The sequence below is a fragment of the Hyla sarda genome, chromosome 6 (assembly GCF_029499605.1).
Source record: "Hyla sarda isolate aHylSar1 chromosome 6, aHylSar1.hap1, whole genome shotgun sequence".
NCBI classification, from domain to species: Eukaryota; Metazoa; Chordata; class Amphibia; order Anura; family Hylidae; genus Hyla; species Hyla sarda.
This window is the reverse complement of record NC_079194.1, coordinates 285,220,594-285,244,501: the sequence shown is the minus strand read 5'-3', so window position 1 is coordinate 285,244,501 and position 23,908 is coordinate 285,220,594. Positions and strand designations below refer to the sequence as shown.

Below are 23,908 nucleotides of genomic sequence, written 5' to 3'. Positions count from 1 at the left end.
CATCGGGACCCCCTGGGACAGCATTGGGAGCGGTGAGGACGCGGTCCGGAGCGGCGGGGACAGGTGAGTATAACTTCCTATACTTTACATTGCACGAATCCCTCAACATACGATTGGTCGTTTGGAACGAATTTCCATCGTATGTTGAGGGACCACTGTGTATATATTTTCCAGAAAGTTAAACAGGTTTGTAAATTACTTGTATTAAAAAAATCTTAATCCTTTCAGTACTTTTTAGCTGCTGAAGTTGAGTTGTTCTTTTCTGTCTAAGTGCTCTCTGATGACACCTGTCTCGGGAACTGTCCAGAGTAAAAGCAAATCCCCATAGCAAACCTCTTCTACTCTGTGCAGTTCCCGAGACAAGCAGAGAGCACTGTTGCCAGACAGAAAAGAACAACTCAACTTCAGCAGCTGATAATTATTGGAAGGATTAAGATTTTTTAATAGAAGAAATTTACAAATCTGTTTAACATTCTGGAGCCAGCTGATATAATTTTTTTTTTTTTTCCTGGAATACCCCTTTAACTGCTGGAAACAGACTCCAGCAGGAGCAGCAGGGTCCTGTCCGTGTATTACAGCCGGGATTCGGCAGCTCCACCCTCCCTCTGTCATTCCCTTTTACATGGTGCTTACTCGCTTTACTGCAGCATGTAAAGGGTTTAACCAATGGGAATGAACTTGCAGCAGGGCCCCAGGAGGTGTATTACAGCTGGACTCCTGCTGCTTCATTATAAAGGGCGTATTGACAGTGCCCCTGCCATCAGCACCAGCAGAGCTCATGCAAAACTGTGGGGGGGGGGGGGGGGTTAATGTACCAAAAACATATTTACTGTCCCAATAGGAACATGGAGAAGTCAGTGTAATACTTGTGCATTTTTTCGTGTTTATCAGGTGGAGGTGCAGGTTGGTCCCGGAGTAGAGAAAATGCGACTCTGCGATGCCCAGCGTCACAAAGTAGGGACTGGCGGCAAAGAGAATGACTTAAAAATCTGGGATTTACAGAGACCCGAAGAGCCAATCTTCAGAGCGAAGAATGTAAGTTGTGTGGGATGTTTGCATGAGAACACGAATCGCAAATATTTCATGATTCTTCAAAAATGAATAATTTGCTGTTCCACAGAGGTTGACATTAGCAAGTGTGCCTCCAGCTGTTGCAAAACTACAACTCCCAGCATGCCCGGACAGCCTTCGGCTGTCCGGCCATGCTGGGAGTTGTAGTTTTGCAACAGCTGGAGGCACACTACGTGGGAAACACTGTTTTGTAAGAATAACCTTGGGTGTTTTTGTTAGTTTAAACATACTAAATGTTGCCCACAAGACTACACACTTACCTGTCTTTTCAGTTGAGGAACGACTGGCTGGATCTCCGGGTGCCTGTATGGATTCGGGATCTGGATTTTATCCCAGAGTCTGAAAAAATAGTCACATGCACAAGTTATCATCAGGTGAGTGTGTAAAGTTTTGCTGACGCTTAGAAAGTAGATCAGTACCAGATGGTACAATACTAGATAAAGTTCCCTTTTGAATGGAAGGTTGAAATTGACTTATTTTGCTCTTTGGCAGGTAAGGATATATGATCCCTGCTCCCCACAAAGACGACCAGTTCTTGAAGTTCTGTTTGGGGAGGATCCATTGACAGCTTTGAGCATCAATCCAGATGGCAGGTAATTGAAATTTGTTATATTATAATATAATAATAATAATAATAATAATAATAATAATAATAATAATAATAATAATAATAATAATAATAATAATAATAATAATAATAATAAAAAAAAAAAATATATATATATATATATATATCCAATTGGTATAGGTCACAGCAAAAAGTATGCAGACTCCCAATTTCAAAAAGGCTGTGGTCTTTATTTAGGTCATCAGCAATGCAACGTTTCGGCTATAGTGTAGCCTTTGTCAAGCATGACGGGCATAAGAGCAGGGACTAGTGCTGTCTTCCTCCTTGGACGTATATATATATATATATATATATATATATATATATTATAATATTTTTGTATCTTTCTATCTCTCTTTGGGACATTGTGTGTTTTGTGTGTGTGTGTGTGTGTGTGTGTGTGTATCATAACATGCACCCTCATTTTACCAAGGATATTTGGGTAAAAAAAGTTTTTTATCCAAATATCCTTGGTAAAATGAGGGTGCGTGTGTGTGCATGTGTATACCCTGATACACTGTTTCTGACCCCGCAGAAGCCCCCAGGAAAAGCAGGGGGAGAGAGGCCGTTGCTGCTCGCTTCTCTCCCCCTGCCTTTCCTGGGGTCTAGAGCCCTGCTGCCACCGCTTCTCTCCCCCTGCTATCGGCGCCGCTGCCCCATTGCCTCCCCCATCCCCGGTTTTATGATTACCTGTTGCCGGGGTTGGGTCCGCGCTGCTTCTGGCTCGGGTCCGCGCTGCTTCTGGCTCGGGTCCGCGCTGCTTCTGGCTCGGGTCCGCGCTGCTTCTGGCTCGGGTCCGCGCTGCGCAATGACGAGTGACAGGGGCTTCTGCGGGGTCAGAAAAACCGAGGGGGATGGGGGAGGTAATGGGGCAGCGGCGCGGGCAGTCTCTGGACCCCAGGATATGCAGGGACAGAGAAGCCGGCAGCGACGGCGGTCTCTGGACCTGCAAAAGCCGCTGCAGTTCATCGATTTAAATCGCTCTCTTTAAATCATTGAACTGCAGCGGCTTATCGGTGTATAACATGCAGATAGACTTTAGGCTAAAAAATTTTGCCTAAAAAATGCGTGTTATATGCCGATAAATACAGTGTGTGTGTGTATCTATCTGTCTCTGTCTATAATCTATATCTAGGGTATGTATATATAATATTATAATTATAATATATATATATTCTAAGTAAAGCAGGTCACAGCATTAAATACATATTATAGTAAAATAAATGTATTAACATCCATGTAACTCTTTCTATACAGATCTGTAGTGGTTGGAAACTCTCATGGAAACATGGGTGTAATTGATCTGAGGAAAGGTAAGTCCAGCTTTACTCATTGTACCCTATTGTAACCTACATACTTGCTTTATTTGTTGATCATCCGAAATGTATTTACCTCCAGGTCGCCTGTTGTGCGCTCTAAAGGGTAATGCGGGTTCTGTGCGCTCCCTCCAGTGTCACAAGTCTATGCCTGTTGTTGCATCCTGTGGATTGGACAGATTCTTAAGAGTTCATAGCTTAAATGACAAGAAACTGTTGCATAAGGTGCGTAAAAAATGCAAACGGACAGTATAGTGTTCGGTTGTGTTCACACAGGAATTCACGTATTTCCATATGTTTTATGAAACTAGCAAAAAATGTGTGTGATACCAAACCATTCATTTGTGTGTGTGTGTGCGTGCGTGCGAGGGGGGGCTGTACATTTGTATGTACCGTAGTTTGTGCAGAACTTTTCTGTCCAACAAAAGAGTAGGAGTGTAAAGGGGACAAAACGTAGCCATGGGAGGAAGGGGGGAGTTTTCAGTTATTAGAGGAAGGGCTTTTCATATTCAAAAAAGCTTTTTTTTTTTTTATTTAAACTTTTATTAGGGAAGGGGTTAATTCACTTTTATTATTAGTATTTATAGATTTTTTTTTCAAATTTTCTTTCACTATTTTAGTCCCCATAGGACACTAGAACATGCAATCTGTAGATTGCATACACTGATCAATACTATGCCATAGCAAAGCATTGATCAGTGTCATAGGCGCTCCTTTACCACTGGCTGGCATGGTTGGCTGCAGTAAAGGAGCGAGGATCTTACTGCATGGTAAGGGACCTCTCTCCATCCATTTAGCTGTTCGGGACACCACGATTTCTCCGCAGTGAATCCCGATCAGCATCCCTGAGCTAACCGGCAGTTCATTTCAGGACTTTTAGACACCACAATTAAATTTGATTGCGGTGTCTAAAGGATTAATGCCTGACATCACCGCTGTTCACCGGATGGGTGATGTTCGGCATTAGCTGCAGATCCTGGCTATGACGCAGTTCGGCAGCGTGCACAGGGCACCTCTGTGATACCTGCCGGTGGGCAGGTATCAAGGGGAAAGTACTCATGCAAATGTGCAGTATCTGCACATCCCTAGTTTAAAGGGGTACTCCGGTGGAAAACTTAATTATCATTTTTTTTTTTTTTAAACTGGTGCCAGAAAGTTAAACATATTTATAAATTACTTATATTAAAAATGTTGTAATCCTTTCAGTACTTATTAGCTGCTGAATACTACAGAGGAAATTTTTAGAACACAGAGCTCTCTGCTGACATCAGGAGCACAGTGCTTTCTGCTGACATCTCTGTCCATTTTAAGAACTGTCCAGAGTAGGAGGAAATCTCTCATATCAAACATATGCTGTTCTGGACAGTTCATAAAATGGACAGAGATGTCAGCAGAGAGCACTGTGTTTGTGATGTCAGCAGAGAGCTCTGTGTTCCAAAAAGAAAATTTCCTCTGTAGTATACAGTTGCTAATTACTGGAAGGATTGAGATTTTTTAATAGAAGTAATTTACAAATCTGTTTAACTTTCTGGCATCAGTTGATGTAAAAAAATTATTTTTTATACCAGAGTACCCCTTTAAACATACCTTCTGTGTCTTGCTGTGGTAAATAAAACCCTAAAGGGGGGCAGATATACGTCGTTGAAAAGGTTTCATTTCTGGATGACTATTCTAAGTCTAGTAAAATTAATAAAAGGGCCTGTCCATGTTTTTTAAAGGGAACCAAGGATTTGGGTTATAAATCTATATAATGTGGCAGGGGGTGTATAGTACTGAACAGCCAGTAGTCCTGGAGGCGGGGAGCTAGATGGAACTAGTCCCTGCTCTCTCTGTAATTGTTCTCAGAGGCCTCTGTGTCACACGCTGCCAGGACTTTAAGGCCTCTGCCTGTCACTCTCGGCTGCTGAGCACGATTACAGGCAGAGAACTGGCCTAGTTCTGCCCTGCTCCCCACCCCACTTGCTGTTTAGTAATATACCATTTGCCCCAAATTATAATGCACTTACACCTCTCGGTTAACGCTACAAGGAGATTGTAGGAAACAGTATTTCATCTTCTATACACTTGCTATAGTTGTATAACCCTAATTTTCTTTGCATGTTCACGTTAAAGAATTTGCACAGCTCCTTTTATTAGGCTGCGTTCACACGGCCGTCTGGACCCCTCTCGTTCTTCTCACGTCAAATATAGAAAAAAAGTAAATAACGGAAGTAAACGAATGTTGTCCGTTTAGATCAGTTATTGTTCAGTTAATAAACCCAAAACTTATTTTTGGTTCTGAGCATGCTCAGAAGTAAAAACGGATCAAAAAACTGATGCAAACGGATGACATTAAAGGCTCATCCGTCTTCCATAGACTTCAATGTTAAATTTACTGTATGTTAAAAAATACTGCATGTGCCATTTTTTTCTGCCATCAAAAAAACCGGAAATGAGTGCAGACGGGTACAAATGGATGTAAACGGATTGTAAAAAAAAAAAATCCCATTGACATGAATGGGATTTTTTAAAAACTGTTTTTAATCCGTTTACAGCCTGCAAGAACAGAACCGAAACGGGGATAAAAAAAATGGGGACAGACGGCCGTGTGGACACACCCTTAATTTTACTAGCCTTAGAACGGTGGTGTCCAAGCTGTTGCAAAACTACAACTTCCAGCATACTGGGAGTTGTAGTTTTGCAACAACTGGAGGGCCACAGTTTGGACGCCACTGCCTTAGAATAATTATCCAGGAATAAGACATTCTATAGGATGGGTATTTGTCCCCCTTAGGGGTTTTTATGTTATTTTAAACAACCCCTTTATGCATTAAAATAGCAAAGTGGCCGTTACTCACCTCTTCATTCTGCACACGGGCCTATCTTTAGGCGCAGACCTCACTTTACTGATACTGTGCTGTATTCCGGGCATCACTGCCCTGTGACCAAAGCTATGATGTCCACAGTGCGGCAAGTGACTCCTGTCTAACCATTAAAGGGGTACTCCGCACACCTAGACATCTTATCCCCTATCGAAAGGATAGGGGTTAAGATGTCAGATCGCCGGGGTCCAGCTGCTGGGGACCCCCGGGATCTCGGCTGCAGCTTCCACCTCACACCGGCAACGCTGGAGGCTTCGGATCCCGACCACAATGGCGGAAGAGCGTGGCGTCACAACTCTGCCCTGTGTAACGTCACGTCCCGCCCCCTCAATGCAGGTCTATGGGGGGTCTGTCACGCCCCCTCCCATAGACTTGCTGCATTGAGGGGGCGGGGCATGACATCACACGGGGCAGAGTTGTGACGCCACATTCTTCCGCCATTGTGGTCGGGATCCGAAGCCTCCAGCGTTGCCGGTGTGAGGTGGAAGCCGTACAGGTGGGTGCTGCAGCCGAGATCCCGGGGATCCCCAGCAGCGGGACCCCGGCGATCTGACATCTTATCCCCTATCCTTTGGATAGGGGATAAGATGTCTAGGGGTGCAGAGTACCCCTTTAAGTAATTGCTACTTTTTTAAGCATTTAGGACCCTTTTTACAATTCTTTCTTTAATCCAGACTGCGTTCTGGATATCTTGTCAGTATTTTTTATTTCTTGAAGCCTTTCATCACAGTTTCTTTGCCTCTTTTAGGTGTATCTAAAGTCACGGCTAAACTGTCTCCTGCTAACCTCACGAGACAAGTGGGAGGTAAGCTTTTCAATTCAAACGATAATAGGATGCTGTATTGCTACTTTATAGTGTTAAACATACGAGGGGAGACATATCAAGCTGGTTTATAGTAAGATTCTCTTTGTTGCTTATAGCAAGCAATTTTTTTTTACACTTTTAATTAGGGAAATGAAAGCTAAGCTTTGGTTGCTATTAGCAACAAAGTCTTATTATAAGACAGCTTAAAGGGAAACTCACTCTTTTATATATATATTGTTATGTAAAATAAGTTTAGTTCATTTGTGTGTTTGGTGTATATTTCATTTAACATTTTATTCATCTTTAAAGGGTACCTTTCATCAAAAAAAACTTTGTTTTATTATAGATCAATGTATGCAGAATAACTTTCCAATTTCCTGTTGTTATTAAAAAATATGCTTCTATTTAATTTTCCACTTTTTACCAGTCCTGCCCTAAAGCCCTTTTTATAGATTTCAGACTGTCCTAAATCTCAGACTGCAGCCGGGACACAAACAAGCTCAGCTGGCAGCTCTGAATCTTCTCCTCTCTGTTTAAAACTGCATGTGCAGAGAGAAGAAAGATCGGAGCTCAGATAGTAAAATGAAAGAGGGCATGCAGTAAGGCAGAGTCGGGAGTATTCCCTGCTGTGCTATGAGCACAGTGCCGGCTCCTGCCTGTCTGATTGACAGGCAGGGATCAGTGCTGAGCTTGTCTGTGTCCCAGCTGCAGTCTGAGATTTAGGACTCCAGCATGAGTCTGAAATCTATAAAAAGGGCTTGTGGCCAGGACTGGTAGGGAGACCTCTAGTGGTCAGTTTTTCAAAGTGGAAAATTAAATAGAAAGAAGCATATTTTTTAATAACGTGCAATTGGAAAGTTATTCTGCATACATTAATCTATAATAAAGTTTTTTTGATGAAAGGTACCCTTTAATATTTGCATAGGGGGATGCCATTACCTAGAGCATCTGTGATGGCGTCACTTAACGACACCATCCCAGATGCTTTACAGCATTCACTAGCCATAAGAATGTTAAGATGCCGACCGCCTCATAAGAAAAGCATTTGGGACTAGAATGACAGACTTGTGCAGAACACAGTGACAAAAGAGGAGCCAGCGCCATGTTGGTGAAGTCCGGAAGACTTTGCCGTAAAGCACCAGCGGCTGCTTCTGGAACTATTGTAATTCTCCCCTGCTGGCTCTTCTATATACTGGCCGAGCTCCTACCATACATCCTCCTGACAGTACCCGCAGCCTCAGAATCTGGACTTTGTGCCTCCTTTTGGCTTCCAGTCAGCGGGAGTGTGGAGGATCAGCTTGAGGGGAGGGGGTGTTCGGGTCGGCCGGTTCGGCCCTGTAGCTGGTGTCTGCAGCACAGCGCTTCCCTTACTGTCTGCATGATGAGTACCAGATCACATGGCAGGCCCCGGCCGTGAACTGTTGCTATGGGAAGGGAAAGGAATGTGGTATGAGGTCTGACCCCGTGCCTAAGGAAGATTTACACCAGGGACGGCTGCAGGTCTGTAAGAACCTGTATAAGAAGGCTGTGCCCTATATTGCCTTATATTGATTACAGGGTCTGACTGTCACACACAGCTTTCTCAGGCTTCTGAATTGCACGTGACCTACTTAGCACTGACACATTTCTAGCCATTCAGGTGCCTGGGAAAGCTGTGTGTGACAGTCAGACCCTGTAATCATTACAGAGCCATGAGTCATAAGTGTCTGACTGTCACACTCAACTTTTCAATAGCTTCTGAATGGCAAGGAATGGGTCAGTGCTAGTCAGATCATGTGCCATTCAGAAGCCTAGAAAAGCTGTGTGTAACATTCAAACTGTCTAATGACTTGTGGCCCTGTAATAACTACAAGGTTTGACTGTCACACACAGCTTTCCCAGGCTTCTGAATAGCACATGATCTGTTCTATAATGTTTTATCCTCCAGTCACCTCCAAACCTGCTGTCAGTATGCTAATGTTACACCACGTCTTCATTCACGTCTACTCACTTTTCTGCTGTTATATAACGTGTTACCCTTCAGTCACCTCCAAGGCTGTACTTGTTAATCTGCTGTTATATAATTGCTTATCCTCTAGTCACTTCAAGAGCTGCACTCACTATTCTGCTTTTACGTCATGTCATAGGCTATTTTCACATGTCTGAATTTCTGTGGTGGATGCTTCCGGCACGGAAATTCAGTTTTCCGCGTCCACAGAAAGAATGCGGACTCCGCACGGAATGCATAACAGTCTGAGACAGCGCATTCCTGAGCAGTTTGCGGGATGTCAGCACAGAGATTCTCCATGTGGACATTCCGTAGTGTGAACATAGCAGTGTCCAAGCTCTGGAGGTGACATCCAGTAGTCTGTTCTTTGCCACTCTTTAGACACCAACAAAATGGTGCACACAGTGGAACTGAAAAAACTAACCCCCCCCCCCCCCTCTCATGCACAAAGACAAAAGAGGTAGACGAGTGAGACCAGATTTTCAGCAGTTTATTCACAAGTTGCTTGTCTTCCCCAGATTCCTCATGTTAGCTCCCTTTGCTGGTCAACAGTGGGAAAAATTTAATTTTTCATATTTTGTGACCATTATTTTATTTTCAAAAATATTTTAAAAATGTGAAAACATTTAACCTCGAAGAAAAAAAATTGGCACATTCCGTTTAATAAATCTTCTTCCTCGGTTCTTAGTTGTAGTGCTACTTTTCTTCCCTTGGCGCATACCTGTAAATTTCAAACATTTTTTTTTTGTTGTTAATGAAATCTGCCTGGTTTTGTTAGATTGGTGACAATTTTAGTGCTATCACTGCAGTTGTTGAGCCCCCTCGATAATTTACAGCTATTTGTCAGGCTCTTCATTGCATGGGGTGGGGCCAGAGCCGGGCTGTCTGCCAGTAGTATACCGGCACTTCATTTTCCTTCTCTTGCCAGTCTTAGCTCATACTTCTCTCTTCTATGCCATTACATTGTGCTAAAGAAAATGTGTGCTTGTTGATTTACACTGTACACTCCTATAGATGTATGTAAAGGCAGACAAGGGTTACTGATGCACTAGGTTTGCAAGTTGCTGTGTGAGCAGAAATGAAAGAAACAGCAGCATGTCAGCAAGGAAGGGGTTACACTGAGCTCTGAACTGCTAAGCGGAAAGGAGGGGTAGAATACACTGCAGCACTGGGAACATGGAGAATAACAAATGTTGTGGAAATGTAAGCAAATCTAGAGATTTTATATAAGTGTGTATGAGAAGTAAATCTTATAGTAGAATAACTTTACACTTGACCTTTCAGGAAGAAGACTTGACCCCAATTGCAGACGAAGAAGTGAAAGAGGAAGAGGACGAGGTCTGGAACACTATGGAAACGGTCATAGACAAAAGCAGTGGCCAAAAGAGAAAAGACACACAGGACCTCACTGTGGAGGGGGGATCAACAGGAAAGGCATCAAAAAAGAAAAAGAAAACTGTTTAATTTTTGTTTCAGACTTTGTTTTATACTTTGGTGATAAGCGGTGCCCAGAGCAGCAGGGTCTGCTCACAGAATCACAACAGACTTCTGTTTCATAACATTAATGTGACAACAGGAGAGTAAGACCTGTCACAATGAGAGACATCCAGCTATTTGTCATTGACATTGTCCATAAACCTTCTTGTAGAGGGAGTGCAGAAAATGCGGGGGTTCTAGCCTCCGAGCACTACTGTGGTGGTAAAACTAAGCAAAGATGCCAATGGTACACAGGAACTTTTTTTTTATTATGAATTACAGTAACAACTGGACAACACGTTTTGTCGTGCTCTCGCGCCTTCCTCAGGTCCACAAAGATAATTTCTTCCTGTGTGCTGGAAGAACCCAGACAGGACACCATGAACTTATCTTTGTGGACCTGAGGAAGGTGTGAGAGCACGCCGAAATGCGTTGTGCAGTTTTATTCATAATAAAAAAAAATCCTGTTTACCATTGGCATCTTCGCTTAATTTTACCACCACAGTAGCGCTCGGAGGCTAGAACCCCCACATTTTCTGCACTCCCTCTACAATATTGTCTCTTCCGTACCCAGTTTGGGGCGACGGACAAGGGGGCACCGAGCAGCAAGCTGAAACATCCCACCACTTACCCATAACCCCTTTGGAGCTGTGCTATACCCTACATACAGCTCCCAGAGGTCAGTACCATCACATAGGTTTAGTGGTGGGCATCCTCCCTTTGCTTTTCTATTCTTCATCCAAGTACCCAACCTACTACGCCAGAGAGCACCCCGTATTTCCCTTTTTTTTTACCCTCTACATTTCTGTCCATAAACCTGTAATAACCAGGTATATTGATTTGTGTAGCCCTCTGATTATTCTGACATTTTTAATTCTTCTTAAAGATGTACTCCGGCCCTAAGACATCTTATCTGCTATCCAAAGGATAGGGGATAAGATGTCTGATCGCGGGACCCCCGCAATCTTTCATTCCACACCCACCTTTGTGAGCTCTCTGCAGCGCTGGAGGCTCAAAGTGTGAAACGTTACGACCACTGGGCCGTCATGACCCCTCCCATAGAGTTTCATTGAGGGCGGAGTCGTGACATCATACTCCGGCCCCGTGGTCGTAACTCTTCACACTCGGAGCTTCCAGTGCTGCGGAGAGCTCACAAAGGTGGAAAGGGGAATTCGGCCCTGTCTTCAGCTTGTCTTGCCTACACATGACCCTGTCTCTATGAGAGATCTGCTGTCTGACATGATCTTGAGAAAAGCAAATATATAGGGGGAAGATTATCATTGCGTCTAGAGCTTTTATTTGGTTGACTACGGGTGCACAAGATGTCGCACGTGTACACAAGTGCTTTCTTTGCAACTTTTGTGGCTACGCAGACAGTAGCAAACAGTTTTGTCTGAGACACTTTGAGTTTTAACTTTGCAGAGGTCACAATTAGAGATGAGCGAACTTACAGTAAATTCAATTCGTCACGAACTTCTCGGCTCGGCAGTTGCTGACTTTTCCTGCATAAATGAGTTCAGCTTTCAGGTGCTCCCGTGGGCTGGAAAAGGTGGATACAGTCCTAGGAGACTCTTTCCTAGGACTGTCTCCACCTTTTCCAGCCCACCGGAGCACCTGAAAGCTGAACTAATTTATGCAGGATAAGTCATCAACTGCCGAGCCGAGAAGTTTGTGACGAATCGAATTTACTGTAAGTTCGCTCATTTCTAGTCACAATTTTATGAAGTGCAATGTCGCACGTAGGCATAAAAGTCGCAAACCCCTCCAAAATGTTGCAAACCTAAGCCAGGTCCGACCTGGCTTACATAACTACCTTTGGTGGGCACTTTAAAAAAGGCGCAACTGCGACTATTTGAGCAGGAAAGATCTAGAGGAGGAATCATACAAAATGGTGTTCTGAAGTGATTTGTTTTTTTCTTATGTGCCCCAAATTTATCACCCTCCCCCTTATTAGAATAACAAATTGCACATAAGCAAAACTAAAGCAGAAAAAAAGACTTCAAAGGATTAAAGGGGTACTCCGCTGCTTAGCGTTCGGAACAAACTGTTCCGAACGCTGGACCCGGCGCCGGGAGCTCATGTCATAGCCCTGCCCCCTTGTGATGTCACGCCCCGCCCCCTCAATATAAGTCTATGGGTGGGGGGTGATGTCATGAGTGGGCGGGGCTATTATGACATCATGAGCTTCCGTTGCCAATACCAGCGTTCAGAACAGTTTGTTCCATACGCTGAGCTGTAAAATAATCCCATTGATGTCATTGGGACTTTATTACAATCCTTTATCACCCGTTTGCACACGTTTGCTTTCTGCTCCGTTTTTTGGTTTTTTTTGACAGGGGAAAAATCACGGTGCATGCAGCATTTTTTTTTTTTCTCCCGTCAAAAATAACGGAATAGAAATGGATCTTATAAATTTAACATTGAATCATTCATCATTATAGGTGTAAGTGAACCATTTTTTTACACCTTTTTTTTTGTGTGCTGTAATGTGTAGGAACACCAAATATATTAAATGGTCGGAGAGACATTTTCTGAAATGTCACTCTTCACATACACCAAAAAGCTAAGTTTAGTCTGGGCCGGTGTAGTTTAGAGACTTTTCGGTGGTTTTGTGCCCTTTCACATAAAGGTGCATTTCATAAAACCCGTCCATATCATGTGTATTGCCAAAATCGGTGGATTACAAATCAAAATCAGCAGAAATGTGTAAACAAAAAGGCGCAGAAAAAAGGACCAAAATTGCGCCAAATATAGATGGGGGAAAAAAAATACTTAAAGGGAATGTCACCAAATGTGTGTATTTTTATTATTATTATTATTATTTTTTTTCCTAGAGGTTAAATTCATTTTTTCAAATTTTTTGCAAATATTTAAAAAAAAATTTACCTGTCACAAAATATGAAAAATGTAATAACTTGTCATATCTCCAACTGTTGACCAGCAGAGGGAGCTAACACGAGGAATCTGGTGAAGGCAAGCAACTTCTCTGGCTGCTGCAAATTAGACCTCGCCCGTCTACCTTCTTCCTCTGTCTATGTGCAAAAGGAGAGGGGAAGGGAATTTATGTAGTTTTTTTAAATTCCACGGTCAACATTTTGTTGGTGTCTGACGAGCGGTAAAGAACTTGATGTCTCTTGATAGGTCACTGCTCCTCAAGGAGGCTACAGTAATGGCAGCCCCAGTACACTTTATTAATAACATTAAATGAAATACATAAATGAAATGCTTTATCTTGATTTCAATTTTATTTAAAAAATGGTGACACATTCCCTTTTAAGGCAGAGTTTCCTCAACCCGGGTGCCTCTAGCTGTTGCAAAACTACAACTCCCAGCATGCCCAGACAGCCTTTGGCTGTCTGGGCATGCTGGGAGTTGTAGTTTTGCAACAGATGGATGAAGCCCTGGTTGGGATACACTGCCTTTCTGTTTATCCAGGATTAGAGAGATAGTTAATTTATTCCAAAAATAGCTCCACGCCTGTCCTCAGGTTTTGTGTGGTATTGCAGCTCAGGTCCATTTAAGTCAGGGGTCTGAAACTGTTTGGAAAACTTCCAACTCACAGCATTCCCAAAAGCCATTAGCTGCAGCTAGAGATGAGCGAACTTACAGTAAATTCGATTCGTCACAAACTTCTCGGCTCGGCAGTTGGTGACTTATCCTGCATAAATTAGTTCAGCTTTCAGGTGCTCCGGTGGGCTGGAAAAGGTGGATACAGTCCTAGGAAAGAGTCTCCTAGGACTGTATCCACCTTTTCCAGCCCACCGGAGCACCTGAAAGCTGAAATAATTTATGCAGGAAAAGTTATCAACTGCCGAGCCGAGAAGTTCGTGACGAATCGAATTTACTGTAAGCTCGCTCATCTCTAGCTGCAGCAAATGGCTGTCTGGGCATGTCAGGCATGCTGGGAGTTGAAGTTTTGCAACATCTGGAGTTTGAGATCCCTGATTTAAGTGAATGGAGCCAGGTTGTAATACCACACACAATCTGAGGAGAGATGTGGCGCTGTTTTTTGGAAGAAATTGGCTCTGATTTTCTATTCGTGGGTAACCTCTCTAAGGGCAGCGTCACCTGGTGCACATCCACAGTGTATTTCACGCTGCAGATGCACCGGCGGCAGCTCTGTGTCTGCTCGTAGTGGCGGGTTTTCCACTATAACAGACACACAGAGCTACCTGCCCGCAGTCAGGAGTTCACTCTACAATCCCTTTTGTGACTGCTGCCGGCACATCCGCTGCGTGAAATGCAGATGTGACCCTTCCCTAAGGCTATGTTCACACAGTGGAATTTCTGTGATTCTGCACAAATGCAGATTATGCCTTGAAATTATGCAGAATTTTTGTGCGCCCAACACACAGACTCTGGCTGGAGTTCTGTTGACTTCAATGGGGCCCTGCGTGAAATTCTGGAATCCCCCATTCATCATAATGTGCAGTAAATTTTGCAGAATTTGAGAAGAATTCTTCCTGTAGATTCTGTTTTAGAAATTTACCTGGTTAAACATAACCTAAGAGTAATTTTATAAAATCGTCCGGCCCCAGAAAGTAAAAAACAGACTTGTAAATTACTTCTATTTAAAAATCTTAAAGGAGAACTATGGGATTGGAAAATGTATCCCCTATCCTAAGGATAGGGGATAAGTTTCAGATCGCGGGGGGTCCGACTGCTGGGGCCCCCCCCCCCCCGCGATCTCCTGTACGGGGCCCCGGCTCTCTGGTTAGAGGGGGCGTGTTGACTACCGCACGAGGCGGCGGCTGACACGCCCCCTCCATACACTGCTATGGGAGAGCCGGAAATTGCAGAAGGCAGCGCTTCGACTCTCCCATAGCAGTAAATGGAGGGCGTGTGTCAGCCGCCGCCTCGTGCGGTAGTCAACACGCCCCCTCTAACCAGAGAGCCGCGGCTCCGTACGGGAGATCGCGGGGGACCCCAGCAGTCGGACCCCCCGCGATCTGAAACTTATCCCCTATCCTTAGGATAGGGGATACCTTTTTCAATCCTATAGTTGTCCTTTAATCCTTCCAATACTTATCAGCTGCTGTATGCTCCACAGGAGTTGTATTTCTTTCTGGAATACTTTTCTGTCTGACCACAATGCTCTCTGCTGACACCTCTGTCCATGTCAGGAACTGTCCAGAGCAGGAGAGGTTTGCCATGTTAATTTGCTCCTACTCTGGGCAGTTCCGGACATGGACAGAGGTGTCAGCAGAGAGCACTGTGGTCAGACTGAAAAGAATTCCAGAAAGAAAACTTCCTGTGGAGCATACAGCAGCTGATAAGTACTGGAAGGATTAAGATTTTTAAATAGAAGTAATTTACAAATCTGTATAACTTTGTGGCACCAGTTGATTTAAAAGAAAATTGTTTTCCACTGGAGTACCCCTTTAAAGCTAATCCTGATATAAAAAGTCTTCATATGACCACTGTAGAATGCAAATTGCTGCTTATATGGATGATCTTTCTTTTTTTTTTTTTTTTTCACTTTCCTGCAACTATCAGGTGTCTATCACCTGTCTAAATTTATGATAATCTTAAGATTCCTTAAAAAATCTGAGATGCTGAATGTAAAGACATTCTTGGCTATTTCTAGTTCTGCTGCTGCCATAACCTGTGCTTAATCTTAGAACAGATCTATCTTGGTGGACAAAGAACTTTAGACATGATTTGACTACTGTGCCATTTATTAAATGAATATGCCCTTGTGCAGTCTCTACCTTCTAAATATACAAATATAATTTTTATCAGCATGTGCATAAAATGCATAAGACCTATTGTGTACTCCTACATAAATATTACGGTATTTTTCGCCGCACTTTTTCTTCCCCAAAACTGGGGGGGAAAAGTTGGTGCGTCTTATACGGCGAATACAGACCTATCGGGTCGGTCCCTGCGGCCATCAACGGCCGGGACCCGCGGCTAATACAGGACATCACCGATCGCGGTGATCAAAGCTGACCGCCGCGTCTGAAGCCAAAGTGACAGTAAGCCAGCTGCTCAGTCGGGCTGTTCGGGACTGCCGCGGTGAAATCGCGGCGTCCCGAACAGCTTACAGGACACCAGGAGAGACCTTACCTGTCACGTGGTGACAGCGATGGAGCGACATCCAGGGCATCGGTGACTGGTCTGAATCGGCGGGGACACGTGAGTATTACCTTCTATAACAGTGGGCTTCAACCTGTGGACCTCCAGATGTTGCAAAACCACAACTCCCAGCATGCCCGGACAGCCGTTGGCTGTCCGGGCATGCTGGGAGTTGTAGTTTTGCAACATCTGGAGGTCCGCAGGTTGAAGATCACTGTTGGGTGCAGAATCTTTTTTTTTTTCTAGACTTTGCACCTTTAAAATTGGGTGCATCTTATATGCCGGTGCGTCCTATAGGGTGAAAAATACGGTAATTACAAAAAAGAGGGATTGAGTCACCTATTTCAATAGAAAAATATATATATTTTATTGATATACATTAGAATAAAAATAAAAAAAAGCCTAAAATACATCGCAAGGGAAGAAGAAATTCCACTGGGTGAGAATAAATGGGCGTCACTCCAGATCCGACCCACATCACAATAAAGAAAAGAATTACAAGGTAGGTATTCCCCATATACATGCACTATATATGGTAAAGGGTAGAAGAATCTCCCATCCTATCCATGGTGGAGACAATCGGGAATACATACATACCAATAATCTGTGCAAAATATTATGTGGAGGTCTGCTGGAATGACGCATTTGTTGCTAGAGATGTCTGGCAGCAGTTTGCCCTCTTTCTGTAGCTGCACCTATCATATTTGTATGGCTAGCCTAAAGGGTTTATACATTAGAATAACTATAAAAAGTTGTCATAAAACAACCTATAAACTCAGCTGTCTGATCCAGTGCCAAAGCTCTAGTGAGCCCCAAAACCTTAAAGGGGTACTCCACTGGCCAGCGTTCAGAACTAAATGTTCCGAACTCTGTGTTCGCGCTGCGGGGGTTGGCACCGCCTCTGTGTGACGTCACAGCCACGACCCCCCTCAATGCAAGTCTATGGGAGGGGGCGTGACAGCCATCACGCCCCCTCCCGTAGACTTGCATTGAAGGGGCGTGGCCATGACATGAGGGGCATGGTCGACCCCTGCAGCGCCAACACATTTAGTTCTGAACTCTGGCCAGTGGATTACCCCTTTAACGCACTAGAGAAAGGAATCATCCGAAACACGTGTCGAGGTTGCAGGATCATCACTGGGAAGCCGTCAGCATGTCACAATTAGGTATTGTTTTGATTTGAGATATTGTTCTCCTATGTGCTGACTAAATTAAATCTGCTAGATTGTATATTGGCAATACCGATTTCTGTATATATCCCAGTGATATCCTGCTTAGCTTTGTGTTGTTTTTTTTTTAAGGGTGGGTTATTTTATGGGTGTTTTTTCTACCTGTTTTTGTATACATTAATAAAGATTAATTTTTTGACTATATCTTTGGGCTAATTTTGTAGGTTTTGTTGATTAAATCATTAGCCGTGTTGGGCTTGTAGGTAATATATCGTATGACACCAGCCTGATGATCTGGCTAAGTTCCCACTGCTGCTGTGCTCCGAGCCATTCAGGGTCTGTTCAGCTCTTTTATTTTTGTACCAAACAAAGCCCTGAACCGGTTGGAGGACAACTAATACCACCGGGTCCTGAGGGGGCCATCGGGGATCCAGTATTTTATCGGAGTTAAATGGAGAAAAATATAGGACATGCTAGGGCTGGGCAGTATGACCAAATGTGTGTATCATGGTATTTTTTTAACTTTTGGTGGTTCCATGGTAAATAACAGTATTTCCTAGTCCCCCCCCCCCCCCCTCCCCTATATTAATTATCAGCCAACATCCCCATCGGGATAAATACTCACATATCACCCGCATGCACTGCCCTCCTCGTCCTCCTTTTTGTTGCGGCTGCCGGCGCTGGCACTCTACTGTACGCTGTATCACTATGCCCGGGCTGCAAAAGGTAAAGAAAATAAACTATAACGCACCTATGTCTGCCTCACGCTGTTCCTTGGGACGGGAACGTCGGACAGCCGTCAGCCTATCACCGGCCGCAGCGATGTTCCGCCTCGGCCGGCGATAGGCTGAGCCCACTGTCATGTAAGAAGCCGGCTTCTTACATGACAGTGGGCTCAGCCTATCGCCGGCCGAAGCGGAACATTGCTGCGGCCGGTGATAGGCTGACGGCTCTCCGACGTTCCCGTCCCCAGGAAACAAGTGAGGCCGGTACCAGACGAACGGGAGGTGAGTTAAAGTTTATTTTTTTATTTTTTGCAGGCCGGGCATAGGGGATACCGCACAGTATAGAGTAGTGGTCTCCAACCAGCAGACCTCCAGATGTTGCAAAACTACAACTCCCAGCATGCCCGGACAGCATGCTGGGAGTTGTAGTTTTACAACATCTGGAGGTCCGCAGGTTGAAGACCACTGGTATAGGAGGTAGTACACGTGTCCCCGCCGCTCCAGACCCGTCACCACTGTCCTGGATGTCGCTCCATCGCTGTCGCCGCGTCCCCGACGCTCCGGACGTCTTCTTCCCCAGGATCCACACTCTCCGTCACCGTCGGGCATGCTGGGAGTTGTAGTTTTGCAACATCTGGAGGTCCGCAGATTGGAGACCACTGGTATAGAGTGTCAGCATCGGCGGCCGCAACAAACAGGACGAGGAGGGCAGCGCATGTGGGTTACATGTGAGTAGTACCCTGATGGGGACAGCGCAGTGCTAATAATTAATTGGGGGGGGGGGGTGGGGGGCAGAACAGCGCATGCAGATCACATAGGATTAGTTCCCCGATGTGGGGACAGCGCAGCGTTGGGCTGATTCATTCATTCCCGAGGGGGGAGGGGCCAAACCGGTATTGCGGTATGAGTTAAAATTCATATCGTGCAGCACAAATTTCGGCATTCGGTATGAACCGGTATACCGCCCAGCTCTAGGGCATGCAGTATTTTATTCTCAACTCCCGTCCTTCTGACGACGCTTCCTTTTAGCAGAGCACGCCGGCAGTGTGAACGAGCACTTATCCTAAGCTTAGGCCATACTTATCAGATCAGCTGGAGGCTTTCTTCTGGCATCGAAACCAGTCAGCTGTCCCCATCCGAGCACCACAGAATCTGCAGTGTTGGTAGAGGCAGTGCAAGGTACTCCAGCGTCTTGTTCACTGACAGCTTCTTTACCCACACTAAACCCAATGGGGGCATTTATCATTAAAGGTGTAAGTGAACCATTTTTCTACACCTTTTTTTTTTTGTGTGCTGGTAATGTGTAGGGACACCAAATATATGAAATGGTCGGAGAGACATTTTCTGAAATGTCACTCTTCATATACACCAAAAAGCTAAGCTTAGTCTGGGCCGGTGTAGTTTAGAGACTTTTCGGTGCTTTTGTGCCCTTTCACATAAAGGCGCACTTCATAAAACCCTTCCATATCATGCGTATTGCCAAAAACAGTGGATTACAACTCAAAATAAGCAGAAATATGTAAACCAAAAGGCGTATTAAAAAAAAAAAAGGACCAAAATTGCGCCAAATATAGATTGGAAAAAAAAAGGGGTATACACCATGATAAATGTCGGCCAATATACTGGGTTATAGTGCGGGTGAACAGCTCTACAAAGAAGGGTTACTCACCATTACCAGTGAAGTACTTGCTGAGTTATGTCAGTTTATATCTTCGTTCCTATTTGCGCAGCTGTGCACAATGGAGGCAGGGAGCCAGCTTGCTAAGCTCCCCTGCCTCCTTACTATTCCTCATCCAGCCCATTCCCGCTATGAATATGCAAATGTCTGCTGCCGCTGCCTTCTGGGTGTAGCGAGGTGACATGAGAGTGAAGATGTTTGCATTGGGGAAGGGGAGGGGGAAACATTTGCTGTTACGCCCCCTCCCATAGACTTGCATTGAGGGGGCGGGACTTGATGTCATGGGGGAGGCGGGTCTATGACGTCACGAGCTCCCGGCGCCGGCTCCAGTGTTCGGAACAGTTTGTTCCAAACGCTGAGCAGCGGAGTACCCCTTTAAACACTGGTGTAATTGCTTTGTCAATGATCAATGAGTGTTCCTCCATATATGGAGATTGTTTTCAGGTTTACTCCGTACCAATGATTATATTACTGCTCGCCTTGAACCTGTTATTTCATAACTAATAAAAAAAAAATTTAAATAAAAAGAAAAAACGAATTATGTAAAAAAAAATTATCAATGAGTGTCAGGTACCCAAAAATAGCACCAAATACAGTGGTCCCTCAAGTTACAATATTAATCGGTTCCAGGATGACCATTGTATGTTGAAACCATTGTATGTTGAGACCATAACTATGGAAACCTGGTAATTGGTTCTGAAGCCACCAAAATGTCATCCAAAAATAGGAAAAAGTGAGGATTAAAGAAAAATAAGTAGATAACTAATACAGATAAAGCAAATCCTTACATATAAAAGTAATACAGATCTGCTGGGAGCCAAAGGCTGTCCGGGCATGCTGGGAGTTGTAGTTTTGCAACAGCTGGGGGCACCCTGCTTGGGAAACACTGGTCTATGTAGGGGAGAGGAGCTTCTTCTTGGGTCCTGTACAGTACACGCAGTGTCCTAAAAAAGTAATGGAGCCGCCCGCACCTGGTGTGCAAAGGAGCAGCTAACCCTGGCACAGGTAAAGTGTACAGAACATGTAATACCTCCTGTACTGTAGGGGGCGCTACCAGACACCAGTCAGTGCATACACTTCAGTAATACAGGTAAAGAGTACAGAACATGTAATACCTCCCTGTACTGTAGGGGGCGCTACCAGACACCAGTCAGTGCATACACTTCAGGAATACAGATGTTATACCAGTAAAATGCCCATTCTGATTGGTCGGTTCTTCCGGCCATTGACACTTATCACAGATCTGGACTGTCTGTACATTGTATGTTGAGTCTGGTTTCAACTTAGGCTGGTCTAGAAAAGACCATTGTATGTTGAAACTATTGTATGTTGAGGCCATTGTAAGTTGAGGGATCACTGTAATATAACTCAAGAAGCCCTCATACAACTGAGTCTATGAAAAAAATAATAATACTGCATGGTTTTTAAGGTGGCGATGAAAATCCAAAAATTCAAAATAGGCCAAGTCCTCAGTGGGTTAAAATTTTCACCAATCCCCGGTTCTATTAATACATCTTACATTATCTTGGATTATCGCAGTACCATTGTATACCTTGATGACAGGCTGATGTTGGTGAACAGGTGGCCGGGAATTACTTGGCTGCTGAATAAGCACCTCTTCTTAATCTGATGCTGGTCACATGACTGCGATAAGTTCTGCGGTGTGTATATGTATTTATAGAGATGGGGCCGTGCCTATCCGCTGTTCTTCAATACCAGCAAGCCTCGGGCAGGGGGCTTCTAAACCGAGAAATAATTGAAGACGTACAATTTAATGAAGAAATTACAGCTATCATGGGACATACTGTAGATCTGTATAGGACAACTCAAAAGAGACTACAACACATTTTATACCACTTTTATAGGGGCACTCCGGTGGAAATTTTTTATTTATTTTTTTAAATCAACTGGTGCCAGAAAGATAAACAGATTTGTAAATTACTTCTAATAAAAAAATCTTAATCCTTCCAGTACCTATTAGCTGCTGTATGATCCACATTAAGTGCTTTTCTTTTTAAATTTCCTTTCTGTCTGACCACATTGCTCTCTACTGACACCTCTGTCCATTTTAGGAACTGTCCAGAGCAAGACAGCATATTCCCATAGCAAACCTATCCTGCTCTGGACAGTTCTTAATTATTAAATTATTTTCTTTTTGGAACACAGAGCTCTCTGCTGACATCATGACCACGGTGCTCTCTGCTGACATCTCTGGACAGTTCCTAAAATGGACAGAGTAGAAGAAAATCCCCATAGCAAACATATGCTGCTCTGGACAGTTCCTAAAATGGACAGAGATGTCAGCAGAGAGCTCTGTGTTACAAAAAGAAAAGAATCTCCTCTGTAGTATTCAGCAGCTAATAAGTACTGTAAGGATTAAGATTTTTTTTAATAGAAGTAAATTACATTTGTTTAACTTTCTGGCACCAGTTGATTAAAAAAAAAAAAAAAGTTTTCCACTGGAGTACCCCTTTAAGCCATCCATTTTAATAATACGTTCGGCAGATGCAAATGACCCTCAAGCTACTGAAACCCAACAGTCGCAACAAATCGTATCCTAGTAAATCACTTGTGACTGTCAGAATCTGGTCACCGGAGGGCGACCCCATTCACTTACATTAGCTGCAATGTAACATGGTTCCTTCAGCGCAACATGGCGATCTTAAAGGGGTACTCCACTGCCCTAGCGTCCAGAACATTTTGTTCCGAATGCTGGGTGCGGGGGTGGTGACGTCACGTCCAAGCCTTCGTGATGTCACGCAACGCCCCCCTCAGTGCAAGTCTATGGAAGGGGGTGTGGCAGTTGCCACGCCCCATTCCATAGACTTGCACTGAGGGGGCGTTGCGTGACATCATGAGGGGCATGGCCATGACGTCACGACCCCCGCAGCCCGCACCCAGCGTTCGGAACAAAATGTTCTGGACGCTAGGGCAGTGGAGTACCCCTTTAAGCTGCATTACTCTAACAACTGAATGCAGGGGACCCTCCCATGATCATCTTAGGGCCCGTCCACACTGCTAAAATTCAGCTTGTCCGCTCTGAACTGAATCTGCCACTCTTTTTAAAGATTTGTGGACACCCGACCGAGGCAGGGGCCACCACACCCCCTCCTCCATATAGGCTCTACCATAAAAATATGGGAGGAGGGTGTGGCGACCTCTATTTCAGGCAGGGGTTGTGACAGCTGCAGGGGGCCCCAGTGGTCGGACCCCCGCGATCTAATACTTATCCCCTATCCTGTGTATTGACTTCTATGGGATTAAACCGCTGAATTCTGCCCAGAATGAACATGTTAAAGGGGTACTCCGCTGTTAGATATCTTATCCCCTATCCAAAAGGACCCCAGTGATCCCTCCTGCAGAAGCCTGGTACCTCAGCAGCCCGGAGCTAAGTTTTCTGGGCGGTGCAGGGGAACGGGGCATCGTGACATCATGGCCCCGCCCTCTCGTGATGTCACCCCCGCCGCCTCAATACAAGTCTATGGGAGGGGGTGTGATGCCCCCTCCATAGACTTGCATTGAGGCAGGGGAGGTGGGGCGTGACGTCACAATGCCCCAGCACCACCCGTCATCAGCCTAAGAGAAAACTTAGCTCCGGGCGAATAAGATGTTTAACAGCGGAGTTCCCCTTTAATTCATTTGGCGGACGTCCGTTCCGCAGGTAGAAATTTAGAAGTGTGCACAGAGTAGCAGAATCCCATTAAAAACAATAAGGCCCTAGTGATCTTTGCACACTACAGTTTGTTTTTTTCCTGGCAGAAATTTTGAGGGTGTCTAGCGCCGACACTGCCAGTCCCCATAGCCGTCAATCTATTCCGCCAAAAGTGCAAACATTCCGCAGTGTGCGCAATGTGCAGCAGAATCCCATTGAAAGCAATGGGACTCTGCTGCACCGGAATATTTTCTCTCAGAAATTCCGTAGTGAGCATGGACCCTCGGGGCCCTTCCAGAAAATTCCGAGTGGGCATTCCATGCGCGGCAGTCGCCAACTCACTTGGCGCTATGACATGAGACGTCTCCATTGACGGCAATGCATTCCGGAGCAGATATCAAGGAGTTTTAATTTCTGTGGTAGAATTTTGGGTCCTTTATTTTTGTGGTATTCAAACTGTGAACCTCCAGCTGTTGCAAAACT

General features: G+C 44.5%; 1 protein-coding gene and 1 long non-coding RNA gene across 3 annotated transcripts in view; one reads left to right on the top strand and one right to left on the bottom strand.

The window, feature by feature from the left end:
* The window catches only part of WDR74 (WD repeat domain 74), a 21,798-nt gene extending 11,463 nt beyond the window's left edge, over positions 1-10,335 (top strand). For both annotated transcript variants that reach the window (XM_056527559.1, XM_056527560.1), the window contains exons 6-12: positions 892-1,035; positions 1,344-1,445; positions 1,564-1,664; positions 2,936-2,991; positions 3,077-3,219; positions 6,604-6,660; positions 9,932-10,335. In XM_056527559.1, the coding sequence (XP_056383534.1) occupies positions 892-1,035; positions 1,344-1,445; positions 1,564-1,664; positions 2,936-2,991; positions 3,077-3,219; positions 6,604-6,660; positions 9,932-10,111 (783 nt within the window). In that variant the 3' untranslated portion in view covers positions 10,112-10,335. The remainder of the gene's footprint in view (positions 1-891; positions 1,036-1,343; positions 1,446-1,563; positions 1,665-2,935; positions 2,992-3,076; positions 3,220-6,603; positions 6,661-9,931) is intronic.
* On the bottom strand, positions 1,330-23,908 carry LOC130277169 (uncharacterized). The gene is made up of 4 exons (XR_008845385.1): positions 23,768-23,908; positions 21,326-21,513; positions 3,071-3,158; positions 1,330-1,410 (listed from the first exon to the last, which is right to left on the bottom strand). It is a non-coding gene; the product is annotated as an uncharacterized LOC130277169 (long non-coding RNA).